We start from the raw sequence: 22998 nt of genomic DNA on the forward strand, positions 1-22998 counted from the left end.
ATCATTCACTCAAAAAAAAAACCAGAAAAACACTGGCTAACTTACTGCAAATCTATAAACTTTAAAGGTTTGTATATTAACCCCTTAAGGCAAAAACTTTAAGATTGGAGTCTGTTGAGACTAAGTTGGCTTAAGATGTAACTTCAATATATACTATTCTTTAACATATAGTTTCGTAATTTTTATTACTCAAATAATCTTAGAAGAAACTTACTCTACCATAAGCAAGCTTATAAATTCTCCCCTCTACTTTTAAAAAGACTGGAAGAGGGGATCTTAGTTTCTCAGTAAACCAATTCATTGTCTAAGAATTTTTACAAAATTCAGCAATTTCTGGCATGGAGCTGATAAGATTTTATGACCTTCCTCAAGCAGATTGTCTCAAAAAACTTGGTAAGTTTACCATAAAGTAGATTTTACAAGGTCTCTCGTCCTCTTTTTTCCCAAGCAGTAAATATTTATTGTACTTCCCTTTTAAAATATATCCAATTGAAATATTTCATAAGTTTTAACATTATAACAATAGCCCCCAACAACTTAATGATTTCACAGAATCTAAACCAAAAGGAGTTAAATGTTTTCAACGATATAAATGTATTATCTGCTTCACAGAATTTCTTATACAATGGTTTCTCAGAATTTACAACACCAGAAAATTTAGAAACATAATAACATTCAAAATATCATGAAATTAAAGCAAGAAACAAAACTCATTACTAGTCAGATGATATCAAATAAGTTAAATGAATTTCCAAATTGTCTTACATAGAAAATCATTCATTTTATTACCTTTAGCATTTTATACTACTCACATTTAAAACCCAACGTGGACTTGCCCAGTATGTGGTAATTATATTCAATTAAAGAAACAATAATTGTATTTAAATGGTGTTTAAAATATACCGGGTCTTCTGTTAGTCACTTCACAATCATGTTATTCTTGCAACAACCCTGGAAGGTGAGTACTGTTTTTATCCCCTTTACAGATTAGTAAATTGAGGTAAACAGAGATGAGATTACTTGCCCCAAATCCCATAGCCAGCAAATTTACAGAGATCAGATTTTTAACTCATATTTTCCTCAATCCATGTTCTTTCAGCATTTTGCTTGATGCCAAACTGCATTGTCATTTAGTTTTAGGACAAAACTTTACCACGTCAGAGCTGAGTTTACAATCACAAAATCAACATCCCAAATTCTCCCAAAGGCCATGTACACCCAGTATTTCACATTACAGGGCCCACTGCTCTATTAGTCTACTACCAAAACTTAAATGTGTCAGTCTTATACTCTCATCCCTCTCTTTAGGGTCCACGAGGATTTTACATTCCTCACATAATAAGTAAAATGTATTCTTCTAATGGTCCTTCAAGGACAGAATTTTAGTATACTATCTTCAAATGATTCCATGTTGCAAATATATTACTATAGTTTCCATATCATAAAGAATAACCACATAACATTTCTCATATCTTTATCTCAAGAAATCAAAAAGCTCCAAATCCCAAACCTGTTTATTTTCAAAGCTGACTTACTCAAACTTCCTCTCTCTCTCTCTCTCTCTCTCTCTCTCTCTCTCTCTCTCTTTCTCTCCCCCCTACCTCTCTCTTTCTCTTCCCCTCTCTCCCCACATACCCACGTATATTCTTCCACTGGACTTTGATTAAAGCCCATCAAACAAGACTGTTCTCCATTAATAGTCTAATTTACTTCTCTTTCATATCCCAGATTATCTATAAAACCCATCTTCACTCCACTGAATTTCACCTTTGTAGTATGGCACAAAAATGTTTTTCTATACAACCCCAGTTAATTGCAATACTGTTTTCTTTGGGGTTCTAAAGAGCTTACAAACACACAGTCTTATCTGATTTCTAATTCTTTTATAATGCCACCCTACAATTTTCTCCCTTAAGTTTTTGGTGCAGTTAGAAGGGGTAAGCAGAAGTGGTGGCACCCAGAGGACTGGTAGGTCTGTTAAACAGAACACAAGGCAGAAAGCTTGCAATGGTTTATCCCTTCTATTGAGGCACAGGAGATGGGGTCTAAAATCCCCCAGCCTTAGTTAACAGCTTATAAACACCCAATATATTCAAATACAATTGAGTATGGTTCACAGAAGTAGTAGGAAGCATTTTTTTCCAAATTGAATTTGACTTATTTTCAAGTTGCTCCCTTAAATAAGCTTCTCTTTCTATGGGCAAGAAGAATGACAGTTCTTAAAATTCAAATTGTAAACTGGCTTTGAAATTTACACGCACACACACACGCGCGCGCACACACACACACACACACACACACACACACACCCCTACCCCTCGGCCTGGAGCACAGAGTAGATGTTGATTCAGATTTTTCCCTTCCTTTGTTTTTTCTCGCATATACATGTATGTCATAGATATGCCACTTAGTTCTAGACAGGGATTCATTAGCAAAAGCAGTGTTAATAATTTCTGCATCTGATTTGTGTGGATCTAACCCCAAATTCCACCTAGAGCTTCTACATAGTTTACAATAAAAATGGGTAGGAGTCTCATTTTCTTCTCTACAAGTTGTTTGAAATCTACTCCAATTAATATCCATACCCAAACTGGGGGATCTAATTTACAGCAAATATTCTAATTTCAAAACACATCAATTTAAAAATTACTTTCTAAATTGATTTGTAAAATTCCCAAGGATCTAATTAGATGTACCTTCCTAATAACACTTATTTCCTTTTTAGTTGTTCCCTAGTTTATATAAACTTTTCTCTTTTTTGTGTTAATAATAAGAGTTAATAATGGGCAGCTCTTAAGTGACACAGCTATCTCTTTTTTCAATTTGGAATCTCACTACTTTGAATTTATAAATCGGTTACATTCCAGGGAAGGAGTAAGATAAGATCTAAGTGTTGTTTCCCTACAACTTTTACAATTCTATTCTCATTTTCTCTTAAAACAAATTCTACAGAGAGTTTCCTCAAAACTTACTAAAACATTTCAGCATTTATTAAATAACATTCAAACTACAATTTGGAAATTCCAAGTATTCATCTCTGATTAGTTTAAGATGCCATCAATTTCTGCAGAATGGGGGAAAGGTCCCCATCCCTCTTATCTGAGGGAGAGACAGAGATAGAGAGAAACAGAGAGAGAGAGACAGAAAGAAAGACAGAGAGGGAAAAGAAGAAAGGAGGAGGAGCAAGAGGAGGAGGGGCAAGAGGAGGAGGAAGAGGAGACATATAGACACAGAGACAGAGGAATCCCTCAGGAAAAAGGCCTTCCCTTTAAGAGGTTGCCCCAGGCACCGGACTCACTCCCCCAGGCCCTTCATGGATGCCAAGAGAAATTCTGAGAGACAAAGTTATGAGCATGGTCAATTTACTAGTCAGGCTAGCAGTAATCAGTAAATTGGGTCAACGGTCTCTTTCAAAGACCAAAGACCTTGAGTGAGGGATGATTTGGAGTTTTCTTGGCAAATATATTGGAATAGTTTGCCATTTCTTTCTCCAGCTCCTTTTACAGATGAGGAAACTGAGGCAAACAGGATTAAGTGGCTTGCCCAGGGTCACATAGCTAGGAAGTGTGGAGGCTGGATTTGAACTCAGGTCTTCCTGACTTCAGGGCAGGTCTTTTTACTCACTATGCCACCTAGCTATCTACCCTTTCAAACCCTCAAGCCAGAGGTAGCTGGTAACTGGAAATCCCAAGGGTACTGGACAACCTGAAGGGTTAGATTTCCCCATCTCTGTAGTGTTCCTTCCCCTCTCCCCCCAAGCCCGAGGTACAGGTCCCACTACAGCTGCTGCACTCCAACATAAGATGTTTGAGGTAGCCTCAGGACCCTCAGAAGTCATCTTTCATTGAGCAAAAAAATTGCTGATTAGGAGACCAGTTAACCCTAAGACGAGGGTTAACTGAAGACTGGGACTGTTATCCCCAGGTCACATAGATAATTAAGAAGCAAAGCTTCCTATATTTTGTTATACCCTCAGTTGCTCACTGTAGTGGATCTTCATCATTGATTCAAATTGCAATGGGTTTCTCTGACCAGCGATCCCGTCTTTTCTGAGACAGATGGACCAACCCCAGACAAAGACTGGAAGAAGGTAGCCTCATGGGTCCTAACAATAGGAAACAAGACACAGATTGAAATAACCATTTATTAATATCAGCCACTCATAAATAGGAAGGAGGACTACTTTAGGGTGAAAAGAAAAGAGATAGAAATTGGGACAGAAGTAGTTGCCTCGAGATGTCAGAGACATTTATTCAACTAAGTCACAATGAAATTATGTGCAATTCCACATTTATATTCCTTTAGCTCCAGGGCACTGAAACATCAATAAAGAGGAAGACAATGAAAAAGAATCAAACACATCTTGGGTAACAACTCAGATCACTTGGTCTCTTCCTAGAATTGATTGACTTCTCCATGTTCAAAGAAATCCTGCACATCAAAGGCAGAGAAATAAATTATATTCCTCTTTACCTCACACCTCTCTGTGTGTGGATAGATAGCTGTGGATTGGTAGATGTCAATGAATGAAAAAGCATATATTAGCAATACCCTTGGTGGATGGTTTCCAGCCTCACCCTCAGACAAGGCTGAATTGTATTCCTTGGCTCTTCTTCCTTCCACTCCTTAAATGTCAGTCTTCATAAGCTCTTTATCTCCTACCAAACCAGCCCCTCCTAATTTCAGTTTCTGTTGATATGGGCCACTATCATCTCCATCATCAAGCCTTAAAACACTGTAGTAATTTTTAAAAATTCTTTTTTCCTCAAGCCCATCATTAAGTCCATTGTCTCCCAAATCCATCTCATTTCTTCTAACCCCTTTGAAATGAATCCTCCCTTATACAAAAATACAAAAACAAACCTCAAATAGTTTAACAAAAATAATAGCTATGGCTTCTGACAATATATGCAGCATTCTGCTTCCATAGCTCCTCACCTCTCTGCTAAGAGGAAAGGTTTTTTAAATTATTTCTTATCTGAGACCAAAACTGGTTATTATAATTACTCAGACCTCAGTTATCTTTACTTACATTGTCATAAATTTACATAATGTTTATTGATCTTTGTATTACGCTGACTTTACTCTGTTTATCTTTTTCTCTGAAAATTCCTCTCTCTGAATTCCTGATAATTTCTTAAACAATATTTTATTTATTTTATATGCCACAGTCTGTCTTCCATATACCACAGTTTATTCAGCCATCAGACAATCTATGGCAATCCCATATTTAGTTTTTGCCACAGAAATACTTCTATGAATATTTTGGTATACATTCTACCTCCTTGGGATAGAACTTCGACGAGTGGTGTCAAACTCAAAGCCAATGTCATATTGACTTAGAAAACCACAAATTAACATTAATAATAATAATAAACTACACCATATTGTATTATTTATTTTGTTAAACATTTCCCAATTACATTTTAATCTGGTTCCAGATCCCTGAGGAATAATATTGTGGGCCTGTTTGACACTTCTTGGGTAGAGGACTTTCTGGCAAAGTAGAGTCCTTCTTAGCTTCTACCTTGCAACCCTTAGCACCTACCTTCCTATTCAGAGCACAGAACGTGTTTTCATTCTTACGACTTCCACCCAGGGGCGACTTCCACCCAGGGGCCTTTCACCTCATCACCTGACCCACCATTTCAAGCAGGCCCCCAGCCTTGCTTCACTTCACATTTCACTCCCTACTCCGTGGGGGCCATCCTTTCTCTAGATTTCTTGCCCCTGCATGCTTACCCTGGATTTCACTCACCACTCCCATTATGCTCAAGTCAGCTCTGCCTTTGTTCCAAAAAGGGATGTGCTAATCTCCCTTGTGATTCCCCTTACTATCACTGGCACTTTTCCTGAAAGAAAATATTAATGATATATAGGCACAGAGCTTTTGTGTAGTCAATAAACCCTCGCATCCCCAACCTGTCCTCTTTCTAATTTCTAAACAATTTTACCAACATGTTTTTTAGCTATTTTCTCTATTTTATAGTCACCAAGAATTAAAGTACATGTTGACTTAATTTGGATAGTCTTACTGAATTCTTCCTAGAATTATCCCCTGTAATGGATATTCAGGTATAAACAATTACTCTCTTATAGGCCCTTTCAGCAAATGCTTATCATGAGTATTACAAAAGGAGAGGAATAAACAGCCTGTGAAAATCTTCCTTGTCATCTTTGGACTAACTCGAATAGCTCATTTAAGTGCCTTTCCAAGGAAAGCCTGTGAGTTCTCCTTCCACATAGCTGCAACTTTTTTTTGTTTTGTCCCTGGTTTCATTTAATAATAATAGCAGCTAACATGTGCATAGCGCTCTAAGGTATACAAAGTACTTTACATACGTCGCTTCATTTGATCTCCACAAACAACTCTCATTGGTATGGGCTATTATCATCCCAATTGTACAAACAAGGAAACTGAGGCCAACAGATCACCTGACTTGCCCAGGGTCATATAACATCTGAGACAAGGTTTCTGACTTCGAGTCCAGCACCTCCCTGCCTTTGAGTGAGAATGTCACAGTTGATATGATCGTTTCCTCCAGTGGTATGTCTACTCATTGGTCACTGAATAAGGATCTCAGGTTTCTAATACCAAAAACTATTATTGTCTACAGCAAAAAAGTTATTGCGTGTTGCTACCATCAAGGCTACAGCCGAATAGGCCATATAAAGTCAACGATTACTTTTATTTGTTCACGGATTGTCATAGCCAAGAAATTCATCAGCAAGTGGCCAGCCTACTGACTGATTAATCTTCCCAGGACACATGTACATGTCTGTGCTCTCTGTTCATAATTCCCCAGTGGCTTCCCATTGCCCATATGATAAAGTCTAGAATGCCTCAGACTGAATGCTACAATCTTGCCCCTAAGTATACTAAATATTTCTACCTTGGTATCTAGTAAAACCTCATTAGTCAAAATACCATTGTGGGAAAGGTAGAAATACATAAACCAGATGATAATAAAGCTTAGCTAGATTCAGAACCAAAGAATACCAATTAATAGGTGAACATCCCAATTTTCTCCTACTCTCCTCCATGATGAACCTTTGTAAGTTAGATCAGAGGTATCAAACACAATCCTTCCAAGGGAGACCCAAACCAGATTAAATTGAGAAATATTTAACAAAATAAAAATATAGTAGATAGATAACATTTCTATACGGTTTTCTAAGTCAATATGTAGTCCTAGCGGGGAGGGGGGCACAGCTAGGTGGCCCAGTGAGTAGAGCACCAACCCTGGAGTCAGGAGGACCTGAGTTCAAATCCAACCTCAGACACTTGACACACTTGACCTTGGGCAAATCACTCAACCCCAATTGCCCTGCCTTCCCTACTCCAAAAAAAAAAATATGTAGTCCCAGGGATCCTCAAGTATGGTTAAGTAGCCCCAGTTCTATTTGAGTTTGACACAGTGAGGTAGATTTTCATCAGGGGAGGGCAGCTGATGAAAGGGCCTAAATAACATGCCCTATGAGACTCAGTCAAGGGAATTTCCCTAACTTGCCTTCCTTTGGATGTTTGCCACAGGATCAGCCTATTTTCTTTTCATATCATATATAATGGCTTTTGTCAGTAGAAGACATTTCATGCCACTGCTTTCCACTCATCATGTGTCTCTCTTTTCTCTTTGGATCACTTGCAATTCTAATTCTTCATATATCGTTGTTTTTACTGATTCATATCCACTTGATATCACCAGGACGATATTAGTGTTAAAAATGGAGGGTTTTGTATCAGAGAGCAGTTGGGTCATTTAAAGCACTTTTGAAACCTAATCTAACCCTCTCTTCTGTCTACACAATTCTGGGCTCAGTTCATTTTTCAGCTTCCATACCTGTCCAGATAAAGGTACTAGCAAACCAACAAAGCAGCTTCTCCATCCAACTGTATTACAAACTAGACAATTTGCCAGCACAAGGCCTGGCACATAATATATAATTAACAAATGTTTGTTGATTTAATTGCTTGATATCTGGGCTCTTATAATCTCCTTGTTGTGGTGCTTTAACATAATATTCTCAAATAATTAGTGATAATCAATGGCGATGTCTTTACTTTTATCCTGCTTTCCATTTTTAAAACAGGTTTAAATTGGGGTAGTTGTAACTGCCCACAGTTCCCTTTCCTCCTTTTTCTCCTTCTTCTCCTTTTTTCTACTTTCAGTGTTGATTGTGTCCTTTGTTCTAAGAGTTGATAGTTTGACTGCAAGCAAAAAGCTGATTAAGAAATTACTACCAGGAAAATAAGGAATGGTTGCCTGTCTGATAAGATATACTTAGTGGGGACCTCCCAATTCTCTTTTTCTATGTGTGCCAATGCTATTTCTTTGCATATAGGAACTTGAAGCTCTCTATTTATTCCATACAGCTTGTTTTTTTAAGTATATAATAAATTCACCACACTAGTTTCAAAGCTTTTCTGCTTATGTGGGTTTCCTTTTCACATTCTGTTTATTCTCTTTGTGTATTTTTTTTAATGATTCAATGATTTTTTTTTCCTTTTTGGAGTCATTATTGCTAGCTCCATATTGTTTTTGGTAATGTTTTGCATTTTCTTTTTTCAGTCTTTTGAATTTGTTCTAATATTTCTCATCCGATGGAGTCATTGATTTCTATCTCCTCTTTTTTAGAGAATCCCCTTACTTGAGTAAAGCTTACCACTTAATATTCTAAGCTACTTACTCTCCTAGTTCTTTCTTCTAGAACCATTTTTCTCCTCTCTCTCTCTCTCTCTCTCTCTCTCTCTCTCTCTCTCTCTCTCTCTCTCTTTCTCTCTGTCTCTCTCTCTCTCCCTCTCTCTTCCTCCCATCCTTCCTCCTCCCCACCCCCACCCCTTAATTTCTTGTAGGTATTCATCTATTCTTTGTAGAAAATCTATTTTTTCCTTTGTCTTTGCAATTGTTGTATAGTCGCCCTCTTCTACATTGGATTTTGGGTATGTCTGAAATTATAACAATTCTTTATAGTGGTCATTATCTTTTCCTATTTACTCATCTCTAGCCATTTTACCCAGGGCCAGGATCTATCCCTGCAGTACTTTTGGGTGGGATGCTTAGCCCTCCTACATCCTGACCTGGATCACCTTGGTCCTGTTGAGACCTCCATCTCTGAGGGTGCATCTCTACTAAAAGTGCTGGAAAGTTTTAGGCTGTCTTGGCTCTTTGAGACACAGAGCACTGAATCTTTGGAATCCCCTATGGTATCTCAGGGCAGAGTGCAGGCCTTGGAGCCTCTGGGGCTGTAGTGTCCTGGTCTGAACACTACCATGACCCAGACTGGTTGCTATTTTCCTCCTGGTTTCTTCCAAGGTCCATACTGTAGATCCGAAACCATCATAGGACTTTTTTGTGGGAGCCCTTGGCTCAGGCTCATACTACCTCCAGATAGAGCCTTCAATCTATAAGAGTCTTGGGCCTGTCTCTGTTTGCTTTCCCTGGTGCTGGTTTTACTTGGGTCCCAATCCCATGAACTTTGGTCTCTTTTTGTGTAGTTCTGGTATGGATAAAGTCACCTTCAGCTCCTTCTTTTTGGATTTCTTGGTCATTATTCAGTCTGGCACTATTTCTGCTTTTTTTTTTTTTTTTTTTTGCTGGAGTGGGTATGTGGAAGCTGAGCTGCCTATTTCTGTTCAAGTACCCTTTTGGGGCAGCAGTTCCCAATTCTTTAAACTCCTGACTTAAAGGTATAAGACTTCTAAATAGTCTACAAGCCTGTGGACTCTTTCATTTCTTAATCTTAAACCATATTTTTCAGCACATTTTCCCACAGTCCTCCCCTATGCCTATGTTCATATTGGTCTATAGTTACAACCAAATATTACATTTTCTGTGGAGGATCTTGTGGAATCCTTCCTAGAATTTTTATACCCCTCTGTAATTGTAATTAAGGTGGGACTTTTTGCCTTTGACCTTTAATGATTCTGGCCTTTGTTCCAATGGGGCAGATAAAGTGACATGTTTTTGTATTTCTCAGCACTGAGACAACTAGGAGTCATTGACTTATATCTGATGTGATATTGGGGGTGGGGTACTTCTCCACACCCAGCCTGGGTGAGGTCAGGGCCCTCAGGGCCCTGAACAGGATAGATAAGCTCAGAGGTTGGCATTCTCTCTCAGAGCTCTTAGCCACAGCAAGAGTGGCATGTGACTCTGGGCCAACCATTGTAATGAGCTCCCCAGCTGAAGCCTCAGATGTTGATAACTACGAATTGTATTTGGTCTGTAATTCAGGGTGCTGGATTTTTCCCCTGAATGAGGTGGACGTTATTCGTATACTGGATTAAAGTAAGATTGTTAACCCCTTAACATTGCTTTCCTTAAGTAAAGCAGATCAAAAGGACCTGTGTTGGCAGCTTTCTGGGTGCTGGTTGTTGGTGGATCTTACAACCCCACAGAAGTTGCTAGCTGGATTGTTGAAACACTCTCAATCTTTTATAGTAGATATTGGCCCAATTATCTTCCTGCATTTTTATATATGGTTAACCTGATCAACGCAAGACAAAATTTACTTTACTTTACTTTAAAATTTTTGCTTATTAATCTCTACTAGGGAGAGGAAAATGGCAGCAACTGTGATTAAATATGGTAATTTCAGAACTCTAAACAGCCCTGCCAGACACATTGGTAGGTCACTGTGGTGGGCGTAAGAAGGCCACAAAAGGATTTGAGAGAAAGATGTAGGAGATCCAAAGCTGGCAGTGATGTCAGGATATCTGATTCAACACTTTCTTTTTACATTTGACAAAGGCTGAGGCCTGTTGAGTTGGAGGAACTTTCTCAAGGTCTCACAGGCAGTAAGTGCCAGAGGAGGCAGTATTTGAACCAAGGCTTCTGACTCTACAGGCAGTTTCAACAAAAATATGGACAGCAAAAGAGTAATTGGTAGTAAGAATGAGAAACTGAGTGGTACACAAGTAGCCTGAAGCTAATTCAAAAGCAAAAGGAAAGCTACTAGCTGGCCAAATGGACCATAAATCTATAGTAAGAAAAGGTCAGAGAGGTCATCTAGTCCTACCTCTTTCCCCAACCCCAATGGTCAAACTTAGAGGTGAGTTTCATGGGATTAGAAGCATGGAGGAGAGCACGCATCAGCAAATCATGAATCATAGCTCTATAAAATACTAAATGTATTGAAAGTCCAATTAATTAACTATGAATTAAGAGGTTTTACTGGACACTGAGGGGGTTGAGAAAGTCCAAATCTACTCCTACCCAACAAATTTGGTAATTCTTCAACTTCCTATTTTGCTTTCATCCCTGAAGTCCACTTACTTGGAGAGAATCCTTGCATTTAAAATCTGATCAATCACTCTGCAAACAGTTATTTTTTGCCTAGGGAGGGCCTTTTGTTAAATGAGGCTTAAGGGAGTTTAGGATAGAATCCTTGACCTCGAGGGGCTGGGGCCGATAAGGAAACCAAGGCATTATTGTAATAGATTTTTATTGATATATTTTATTTCTTTTAATTAAGAACATTGGGTCAATTCTGACTTTTATTGGTTTCACTTTCCTTATTTGTAAAACAAAGAGAATTGATTAGATAACTTCTGAGGCCCCTTCTTGCTCTACATTTATGATCCTGTTATAGCCTACAGACAGATATAGAGCAGCAATAAATCAGTTGTCTTATTGGCAGTGGTGAAATCAAGTACGTCAGTCAAGGCTCCACAACCACAACCACATACCAAAGGAAAAAAAACTGCTGTTGATCTTGGTTATTTTGTGGTTGTTTAGTCCTTTTTCAGTCATGTCTGACTCTGTGACCCCATGTGGGATAATTTTATAGATGAGGAAACTGAGGCAAACAGGGTTAAGTGATTTGTTCAGGATCACACAGCTAGTGTCTAAGGCCAGATTGGAACTCAGGTTTTCCTGACTCCAGGCCCAGCCTCTATCCACTGTGCCACCCTTTGTATTTCTTTTTTTTTTTTTATCAGTTTTTCATTTTACCAGAACACAAATACAAAATAGGAAAAGAAACAAAAACATATCATAAACTTAAATATTTAAACTTAAATGTAAAGTAAGTAAGAAAAAAAAAGCATGTCATGTGCAAAGCCACCCTTTGTATTTCTAGCACCTAACATAGTGTGTGGCACTCAGTAGGCAAATAATAAAAGGCAGCTAGGCTTAGTACATAGTGAGCTGGCCTTAGAGTCAGGGAGACCTGGGTTCCAATCCTGCTTTTAACACATATAAGCTATAAGACAAGTCAAATGGCACCTCTTAGCTTCAGTTTCCTCATCTATAAAATAGAAGTTATTATAACACCTATCTTAGAGGGTTGTTGTGAGGATAAAATGAGACTATATGTGTTGTATATATATATATATACATATATGTAAAATATGTATGTGTATATGTGTATGTGTATTATATATACATATCTAGAGACTAGTCATTGTTATTATAATAATTATATAACCTCATTACATAAAAATAATTTATTTTAGTTTACTATAAGTATGTATTTTAATATTTTATTTAAATTTATCATTGTTTTTATCATCATATCATCTTCTCCAAGCAATTCTTTAATGGTAGAAATTACTGATATATGTTAGTGAAAGAAGTTTCTACCATGGTAGTTCCCTACCCCAATGAAATTGCAGTTGTGGGCATAAACCATTAATAGCTGAAGACTGCTAGAGCCTAGAGAGCTGGCCATGGAGTCAGGAAGACTGGATTCAAGTCCTGCCTCTGGCAAAGACTGACTATATGATCTTGGACAAGCCCCTTAAGCTGCAAGCAACTCTCAGAACACAAATATCAGTCCAGAGGCCAATCTGCCTTGGTAAATGTGGTTTCCCCACTGGGAATGCTGGGATTCTAGCTCCCTATCTATCTATCGTCTTTCTTTCTCATCATTCTACCTACTTCTACCTCATGTCCTCTTCACTGCACCAGCTCCACCCTCGGGTTGCTGGGCTTCCTTCCCCACGTCAGCATGTCTTTCTTCCCCTTCAGCTACCTTTTATGTGTCCTGTTAGAATATAAGCTCTGTGAGGACAGGGGCTGTCTTCCTGGCTTGCATTTGTAGCCCCTATAATCAGCATAGTGCCTAGCACATGGTCAGTACTTGTAAATACTTTATCCAGCTTTAGATCTCTATTATAGTGACTATATAGCATCTTAAGGTTTGCAAAATGCTTTATATACACAAATCTCATTTTATATACATATAATATGTTTATATATGTACATATATATTATTATATGCATGTAATATATACTACATTATATATAATTATGTAATGTACTATATGTAATATATAATTATATAAAATATATTGTGTACATATATTATATATACATAATACACATAATTTATAAACATGGTCTCATCTGCCCCCCTTGAATTGAATTAACGTACTGAGGCATCATCATGAGCTGAAAACAGACCACAAGATACCTAGACTCTTTCAGGTATCTGAGTTTCCCAATAGTGACCACTAATACAGTGGCACAGTGGATAGAACATTGGACCTGGAGTCAGAAAGACTCTTCTTACCGAATTCAAATCTGGCTTCAGACATTTACTAGCTGTGTGACCCTGGGCAAGTCACTTAACCCTGTTTACCCCAGTTCCTCATCTGTAAAATGAACTGGAGAAGGAAATGGCAAACTACTCCAATATCTCTGTCAAGAAAACCCCAAATGGGGTCACAAAGAGTCAGAAATTACTGAAACAACTGAACAACAACAAATTGTTTATACATTTACTGGGAATTGGGAGTGGATAGAGAAGGGTTGAATGGATAAAGAATGGATAAACACAATCAAAAAAACAACAACTCCACAACAACAACAAACAGCAATAACTACAGTTAGGCCTCTGGATCCAAGGAAATTTAACTTGGAATGGCTTTAATTTGAGGGTTCGAGGTACTAAGGAATGTTACAAACACTAACAAGAAATCCACAGTGTACATTATGCAATCTGTCTTTGAGTGTAGTCTTAAATACTCAATGATCAAAAGTCTTCTATTTCAGCAGTTTCTGAACAACACTTTATCACTAAATCATAGACTTAGCCACTCAATAAGGTAAAAAAAAAACAACAAATCCATTAGTCACTCTGCATCTCCAGTTGCTAAGAAAGCCAAATCTTCAGGTGTTAAGGCTACAGAGAAAACTCTAGACTGGTCCTTCTAGGTCATAGGGACGTGTTCTCCTTTCAGTTGGGGGCAACCAGCAATAATCCTGGAACTTGGTTATGCACTGAGACACGCTGTGGGACAATCTCAGCAACCATCAAAGTTGGAGGGAGATTGTGGTAGCTGCTTATACACACCCAACCTGATTTTCTTTACTTTATAAAGTAATTAAATTAACTGTCCTATGCTGCAATTAGCAATTGTGATTAGACCCAGTCCTAGCAGGTTAGTTATATAAATGTGCCCATTAGTGCTAAAGTACTAAGTGGCAAAAAGAAAACAAAGAATTTAAGTAGCTGAAGGCCCTAATAGTGCAACCTGAGCTGCACTTGAGAGTGTGCCGGTAAGTCTATTTTCCTAAAGGGTCATTTTCACCCATTAACCCATAATCACAATAGGCAGTGATCCCAGTGGGAGGTTACAAGTGGTAAGGAGGGGGCTGGCCTCCAGAGGAGAAAATTGGGAGCAAAGGATAGGAGTTCATGGTGAGGCTAAATTTGTCTCAATTTAAGGGAGAATTGGCTATGGAAAAAAATTATCAAAAGCCAAATACAGTGAAAAGTTATTAATAAATGGCAGGTATTCATTAAGCACTTATTATGGGCCAAGCACTGCGCTACAAAAACAAACAAAAATAGAAAGTCACATCCCGGAGACAGAAAAGTAAATTTAAAATAGAAATATAAAATACAAAGTTACCATGGGGAGGGCACTAACCATTGGGAGGTAGATGGTACAGGGGAATGCTGGATTTAGAGGGAGAGGCCCTGGGTTCAAACACTCTCCTCTGTCCCTTGTTTACTACAAACCTGAGCAAGGACTTCATCTCTGGGTCTCAGTTTCTTCATCTGTTAAGTGAAAGAAAATTTGGACTCAGTGATCTCTAAGATCCTTTCTAGCTCTGAGTCTATGATCCAATCCACTAAGAATCCAGTTCATTTAGAATAAATAACCACAACTTGTTAGCTTCGGTTATCTTAGCTGTAAGATTCGTTCCAATTCCAAATCAAAGATACTATAGAGAAATCAGAAGAGGCATCCTGTAGGAGGTGGCATTTCGGTAGGCCCTTGAAGGAAAGCTAGGGATCCTCTAAGCTGAAGAGAGATTGTATTCTAGGCAAAGTTCTTTTTTTGGTTGTTCAGACTCTTTGTGACCCCATGGATCAGAGCAAACCAGGGCCTTCTATCTTCCACCATCTCTCTCCAAGTTCACGTTTATTGTTCCCATGACACTACCTATCCATCTCCTTCTCTGCTGTACCCCTTTCCTTTTGCCTTCAATCTTTCCCAACATCAGGGTCATTTCCAATGAGTCCCCTCGTCTCATTACGTGGCCAAAGTATTTAAGCTTCAGCATTAGTATTTGCCAGAGCAATATGTGATAAACCAGAAAGGGAGGGTAGAATCAGATTGCCACAGGTTTTAAATGTGAAACAAAGAGTTTTATGTAATAGGCAGGCTTTCTATAATAACATGCAGAGGGTTATGTAATATTCAGGATAGTGGACCATATTCAGAAGATCGGGTTTTTTAATATGCTTTTGTTTTTATTTTTCTTTATCTAAAGTACAAAGTATGACATAATAACATCCGTATGTTATGCATGAAAGTAGTTTCTGATCCTGTCACCAGGTGGCAGAATCAGCCAGTCATCCTGAGGACTGAAAAAAGGTAAAGCTCTCTTGTGTATTTCAGGCAGATTCTGTAAATTCCTACTGTATCACAGAGCCCCCTGTGCGTCACCATCATCCTACATTACTACTGACCTGGTAAAAAAAAAAAAACAAACCCGTTCATTTAATAGCGTTAATCATAAGTGGGGGAGAGAGGTCTTGGAAATTCCTTCCCTTTATACAGATCAATCATTCCACTGTACCACATCTCAGAGATTTGTCAGGGCCACAGAGAAATGTCCATGTAGTACTGTGCGTGTGCCTGAAATAGCACTCATACCTGGGGGTCCCTGACTCCAAGCCCATTCCTCTAGCCTCTTACCCATACTGACTTCTTAGTTAATCTTTACTGTATTTTTCCTTCCTCCAAATCTGGAGACTCCACTTCAATTGCTTTTATCAATTCTCTTTAGACTTTTCATCTGATGACTCATGGATTTTTGCAGGTTAAAAGAAAATGCAGGTTCTCCCATCAGTCAGAAGAAAATTGTTCTCTCTCTTTTTTTAATGCTGGTTTTCCTTTTGAAATCTGTTTTTCTTCTATTAAGGAAGAAGATATCAAGAACCAGAGTGAGTCAGGAAGATACTCACTGAGAAATTGTAATGAATGTAATGGGGATAGGATAAATGCCCAACAGTGTTGCCCCAGATAACTCTGAAGATAAACTGCCCAAGAACTGTATTAGGAGTTTTCCACACTGAATTCACAGATCTGTTTTAAAAAATGTATTGGACCAAAAGGGGGAAATAGTTATGGATGATTGTACCAACTTCTCCCAAACTGTAGAAACTCAAGGCAGAAGATGAATGGAATCATCGTAGATTTAGAGCTAGAAGGACCTTGGAAATCACCTAGTTCAGCCCCCTTATTTTACAGATGAGGAAACAGGCCCAGAGAGGTACATTTATACATTTAAGAATGCCATAGTTAGAATTTGAACACAAGGTCTTTTGACTCCTGGTCTAATACTTTTTTCTATTGTGATGGTTCAGTGTCTCATTTTTCTGGGATACACCAGCAATTCCCTTCTTCCCAATCTCCCTTCCCAAGGCAAGAAAAGTTAGCTTAAGTTACAGAACCTGGAGTCCAAGTGAAATAGAGATTGTTAGAATTTCTAAGCATTTGACAGATTGCACAAGCTCCTTGGGATAGGACTGGTAGAGGAGATAATAGAACTATATAGCATATAACATGATGGGCAGCTAAGTGGCAGTCATAGAGTGCTAGGCCTGGAGTCAGGAAGATCTGAGTTTAAATCCGGCCTCAGATACTTCCTAGCTGTGTGACCCTGGGCAAGAAAGCTCCAAATAGGGTGTAGGGAGGAAGCAGTTCAGCTTCACCTTCCTTCAGTATCAGCATCAAGATAAAAACATTCAGGGACTACTAGATGGCTCAGTGGATAGAGTATCAGCCCTGGAGTCAGGAAGAATTCAAATTCAGCCTCAGGCACTTACTAGCTGTGTGACCCTGGGCAAGTCACTTAACCCTGTTTGCCTCAGTTTCCTCATCTGTAAAATGAGCTAGAGAAGGAAATGGCAAACCACTCCGGTATCTTTGCCAAGAAAATGCCTGAAGGTGTCATGAAGAATCAGACACAACTGAACAACAAAAAAAGTGGGGATAATCTGACAGGATCTATATGAGTCACAAATGAGACAATGTATGGAAAGTGCCACACCCCCCCCAAAATAAAAACATCCATTCACTCAATGACCACATCACAGTATCACAGTAGTTAGCCGCGAGTGAATAGGGAGCAACAAAGATAATTTAAACATGTCCCTTCCTTCATGGAGCTTATGGTCTGCCCATAATGATACATACGAATATGATAATTATATAATAATCCTGAGGAATTTCAAGTATTATTATCCCTGGTTTATTTTATTATCTCCATTTTATAACTAAGAAAACTGAGGCTTAGGGAGGTGGTGACATACACATAGTCACACAGCTACTTAGTGTCTGAGATAGAATTCGAACCCAGCTCTCTTAAGTCAGTCTAGTCTAGTGAGCTCCATTCTACTTTACACACTGCTCAACATATACCACATACTCTATATACTATACCATACTAATCAATAATCGTCATCCCTAAACATTAATTAAGCACCCATGTGCCAGGCACTGTGCTAACCATTGGAACATACTGTTCTATACCACGCTGACTACACTAAACCATATACCATAGTATCCCAGATCTACTATACGCTACTATGCTATGCTAATTATGCCAAACTATACCTGTGATGCATCTCAAAAATTCTACATTCCTGTACAAAGAAGCTAGGAGTGGGGACTAGTTTTCTAACTGCCTATGTCCACAAGAACAGAGGTCATTCACTACTACTGGCATCTCTGAGAACTCTTCAAAATACCAACACCTTTTACAATAACTAAAGGGTTAGGAGAAACAAGAAACCTTCTGAAAAGCACGGGAGTAAATTTAACCGGGAAAGGACCAAGAGGATACTCTTTCTGTCCAACTAAAAGAAACTCTGTCTTGGAAGGATGTACAAGGCAGCTAGGTGGTTCAGGGGATAGAGTGCTAGATGGGGAGTCAAGAAGACCTGAATTCTCAAGTCCAGCCTCAGACACTTTATAGCTGTGTGACCCTTGGCAAGTCACTTGACCACTGTCGGCCTCAGGTTGCCATTGGGGATAATAGCACCTACCTCCCAGAGTTGTTGGGAGGGTTGGATAATATGTATAAAGCATTTTGCTATGTAAATTTGAGCTATTGTTATTATTTAGTTTGTCCCCAGGGCCCATTATCTAGAGATGCCTATAGATCAACCAAGCCACAGGTACCCTCTAACCAAAATAAAACCAGCACTGACCTCTCAGACCTTTGGAAAATAACCCATGTGGGTTATGACCAACATTTGAAGGGAGGATATGGTGATTCTTGTGGAAAAGGCTTTAATTTGATTGGCACAGACATCCTTAGAACCAGATGATGAAGTTAGAAATGAAATGCATATACAATGGAAGAGTAAAAAATATGCATTATTCCTTCCACATTTATAGGAAAGAGTGAGGAAAACAGTGGATTCTGGGACATTTTCAATCGGAAAAAAGCACATAGTAGGTGGCCAAGAATTGCTTTCATTTTGGACCAACAAATTTCAGTTTAAAAATATATCAAATTCTTGAACAATCAGATATCAGAATAATTCTCAACAGAGGAAATGGAAAACCCATTAGACTTGCAACTTTGCCTTCTTCCTATTCTTTTTTTTGAGCTTTTGTTTTAATTTAATTAACACCTATTTAACTTCTCTCCCTTCTACTTCCTGCCTTGCACTGAAAGAAAAAAGAAAGAAAAGACAAATCTATGTAACACATAGGTATATTTCAATAAACCAATTCTCACGTTGGCTATGTCCAAAAACATATGTCTCTTTCTACATCCAATAGACTGAGAGCTTCCTCTGTATCTCCAGCTCTTACTATAGTGACTGGAACACAGCAAGTGATTAATAAATGTTTATTTACTAACTTGGAACTTCACCTTTCTATCTGGGAGAAAATTGTCCTGATTTTTTCCATATATTTTATTTCCAGGGAGAAGAGCACATCACTATTGAGCAAGACCTTCCCAAACAGAAAGGAAGCATAGAAGAAAATGAGCGAACACACCTGAAAGGGTATGGCTTTTAGATGCTCAAATCTAACACAACTTCCTGCCTTCGCCATCTCCCAGCACTACTCACTGACAGGTTTTCTCATGGAACTAAAAGGGCTTCACCAAAAAAAAATCAGATGGGTCTGTTAATGCTCAAAGCAATAGGCCCTTTTATTTGGCATGTCTGAGGGAAGGATCAATAGGTGAGGCCACACGGCCTAGTTAGAGATTGCCAAGGGAAAGGAGTAACCAGGGGTGTGCTAGTAAATGTTTTTTAACAACCAGATCACCAAGGGGAAATGTATGTACAATATACATTTAAGCTTTATCTGTTTTGTTAACATTTTCATCACTTTTTTAAATCTAGACCATCAAAGAAACAACACACCACGTCTCGATTTGTAATATTTGTTGATTTCTGAGGTGTAATTGCTTACATTGAAAATTTAACAATTTGTTCTCATAAGTTGATGGCTTCATATATCCCTGGGTGTACCACTAACCCCTTCACACTGGGTCCAGGACTGACACAAAGCAGAGCTAGGAAGGATGGGAGACATGATACGACTAAATAAGTGAGCAGTAAACCTCTGGCATGATGGTCTTTCAGGCCATGATAGGGGGCCATGATTGTCTTACATAAAATTTCTTTCTGGATTTGATGTATGGTTGTCCCAGTCTCTTACTGGGATGCCTGGATGCACATTTCAGGATAGTTGTAGAGTCAGGGTAACACAAGTTTGACAAGGATGATAAAAGGTCCGGCTGAGGTACGTCTGACTGGTTTCCCACCTATTAGGAGTCCCAGGCAGGGATATGCCACTTAGTTAGTGTGGCGTCCGAAAGTGTCCAATCTGCAAGAAAAACTACTGAGGCAGAGCTCCAAGTCAATAGCACTTTATTAAAGGGTCTATGGCCCCCTCTAATGAAGTAGATATCAGACCTTCCTCATGATCTGAGATGCCCCTGGTTCCCACAACCTTACTTTTATATGGTTTCATGCCTAAATATGCAAAAGAGGCCTGGTAAAACACAGAATCTCATGGGTTGATAGGCCTTGCTCTTGAGGACCAAAAATTAAGATGGGCAGAGCAAGAGTCATCTCTGGTGACCAAATGGTCATAAGATGATAGCCTACTCTTGTTGGACAACAAAAGGTGGTCCAGAAATATAACAACAAACTGGAGGACTTTCCAAAGAATCAAGGATCCCACTTAGGCTGGATTTGGACACGGAATTTAAGTAAAACAGGATGGAGATATCTTTGTCAGCATTCTTGTGGTTGCACAAGTGAGCTTCATAACCAGTAAACAAGAAGTGAACATTACATTAAAGTTTGAGGCCCACTAAGAAGGCCTACCATAAGAACCTATCTTATCTAATTATTTCTATCTGACTCATATAAAATATCAAACTGATTAATACTGATTGGAATAGAGTAGGGGTCCAAATGAATATCTCACACTAGAAAACTAGATGTTTCTAACTCTAAGTTTGAATCTTGATTCTGAGTCTGTAAATCTCTGTAAATTCTCAGTCTGTAAATATGAGCAAGTTGGACCAGATATCCTCTAGACTTCCTTCCAGCTCTAGATTTATGATCTTATGACCCCATGAATTAAATAAGGAGAAAAATCTAACCCACTACCATCCTCTGTAATAATAGCCTACCGCAACCACAACTAATAACACACCCAGAACCTTTATATAGAGTTCAAATTTACAGGTATTTGTTGTCGAACATTTACTATAAAGGAACAGAATTCATCGAACATCTACTTTGTGCCTAGAGCATTATGCTAGGTGGGGAGCCATGGGAGATGGTGGCATATGTATGGTGTGTTTCTTTAAGAAGCTTATTAGAGATTCAAGACTTGAAGTGCTTACAATAAAATAATCAATGGGACTTAGTTCTTTGAACCTTAGGCATGACCGCCATACTTGATGGGTTTGCGGTAGGAATGGTTTGAGTTTCTTTGTTCTTTCACCAACTCCACGTCTCTAAAAGTCACAAAATAATGATCAGAAACTAGAGAACAAATGACTCTGTCCTCTGAAGCCAGACCTATCCTCTGATGCAGTCAAAGCATATCAACATCTTCTGTTTCAGTGTTGGCCGTCCACCAAAATCCCTAGATCTTTTTCCATGGGAATTTTTGTTTTGCCTTCCCCCCACTCCTCTGGAGTTTTGACTGTTAGAACCCATACACATTTCAACTTACTTTATTCAACCTGTAATTCTAGCCTGTGGAGCTGTCCAAATGTGTTAGCTACCCCTCCCAGATTCTTATCATTCACAGATTCGACAAGCATGCCTTCATCCAAGTTATTGATTTAAAAATGTTGAACAGGACAAGGTCATGAGGAGACAGATGATCCCTGAGGCACTGCCCTTGAAGCTTCTTTCCAAGTTTATATTGACTCATTAATGACTATTTTGGATTTAGTCAATCATTTTTTGAATCCATTGGACCATGTAGCCATCTAACTCATATCTCTACATCTTGTCCACAAGAAAAGCTTGAGAATTTGTCAGATGATCTGCTGAAATATAAATATCCTTGGTCCACAGTATTTCTCCAGTCTACCAGTTCAGTTTAGGGTTTTGTTGTTTTGGGACAGGGAGTGTCATTAGGGGAATAGGGAACTGATTGGACCTGTAATTTCAATGCTATATGAAATCCCCAGGGAGGAAACTTCTTCTACCAAGGCAGATCAGTACCTGCTCTGCACCTTGTAGTCTTACAGAGTTGCCTGAGGTACACAGAGAGGTCAAGTCTTCCCCAGAGTCGCACAGTCGGTGTGTGACTTGATCAGGCACCCATGATTCTCCACGGCTCTGGCTCAGTCTGCTATATGATTGCCTGTCCTGCCAATCTAATTACTTGTGAAAAAAAAGGTCAATGAGATTAGTGTGGCTTATTTCTCTTAATGAAATCATGCTGGCTTTTTGTGACTACTGTTTCCCTTTCTAAACACTAATCAGCTTTCCCTTCAACAACATGTTCTAGAATTTTGCCAGGAATAGAAATCAAGTCCATGTTTTGCATACTCACCCTCTTTTCTTCTTTTGAAAAGCAGGATAATATTTGTACTTCTCCAGAATTGTGCCATCTCTCCATTCTCCAATCTTTCATAGATTTCTAACATAAGCTCAGTAATCATATTTTCCATTTCTTTCATCAGTCCAAGATAAAGTTCATACAATTAAATACTGTCTTGCAATCTCATTTATTTTAGGTTTCCACTTCATTTTTAAAAATTCAGCTTCCTTACACTGTCATTTATCATCTCATCAACCTTTAAATTTCTTCATCTCAAAAAATAATGTTGTTCAACAGTTTTTCAGTCATGTTCAACTCTTCATCACTGCATTTGGGGTTTTCTTGACTAAAGAAAACCTGGAGCCATTTCCTTCTCCAACTCATTTTACAGATGAGGAAACTGAGGCAAGCAGGGTGAAGTGACTTGCCCAAGGTCACATAGCTAGTAAGTGTCTGAGAATGGATTTGAACTAAGATCCTCCTGACTCCAG

The 22998-nt window shown here is 38.7% G+C and overlaps 1 protein-coding gene across 1 annotated transcript in view; it reads left to right on the forward strand.

The window, feature by feature from the left end:
* The window catches only part of LOC118832135 (solute carrier family 28 member 3-like), a 139029-nt gene that overhangs the window by 75150 nt on the left and 40881 nt on the right, over window positions 1-22998 (forward strand). The window contains exons 3-4 of the mRNA XM_036739565.1: window positions 16383-16468; window positions 19399-19485. Of these exons, the coding sequence (XP_036595460.1) occupies window positions 16383-16468; window positions 19399-19485 (173 nt within the window). The remainder of the gene's footprint in view (window positions 1-16382; window positions 16469-19398; window positions 19486-22998) is intronic.

This window comes from Trichosurus vulpecula, chromosome 9 (assembly GCF_011100635.1).
Source record: "Trichosurus vulpecula isolate mTriVul1 chromosome 9, mTriVul1.pri, whole genome shotgun sequence".
NCBI classification, from domain to species: Eukaryota; Metazoa; Chordata; class Mammalia; order Diprotodontia; family Phalangeridae; genus Trichosurus; species Trichosurus vulpecula.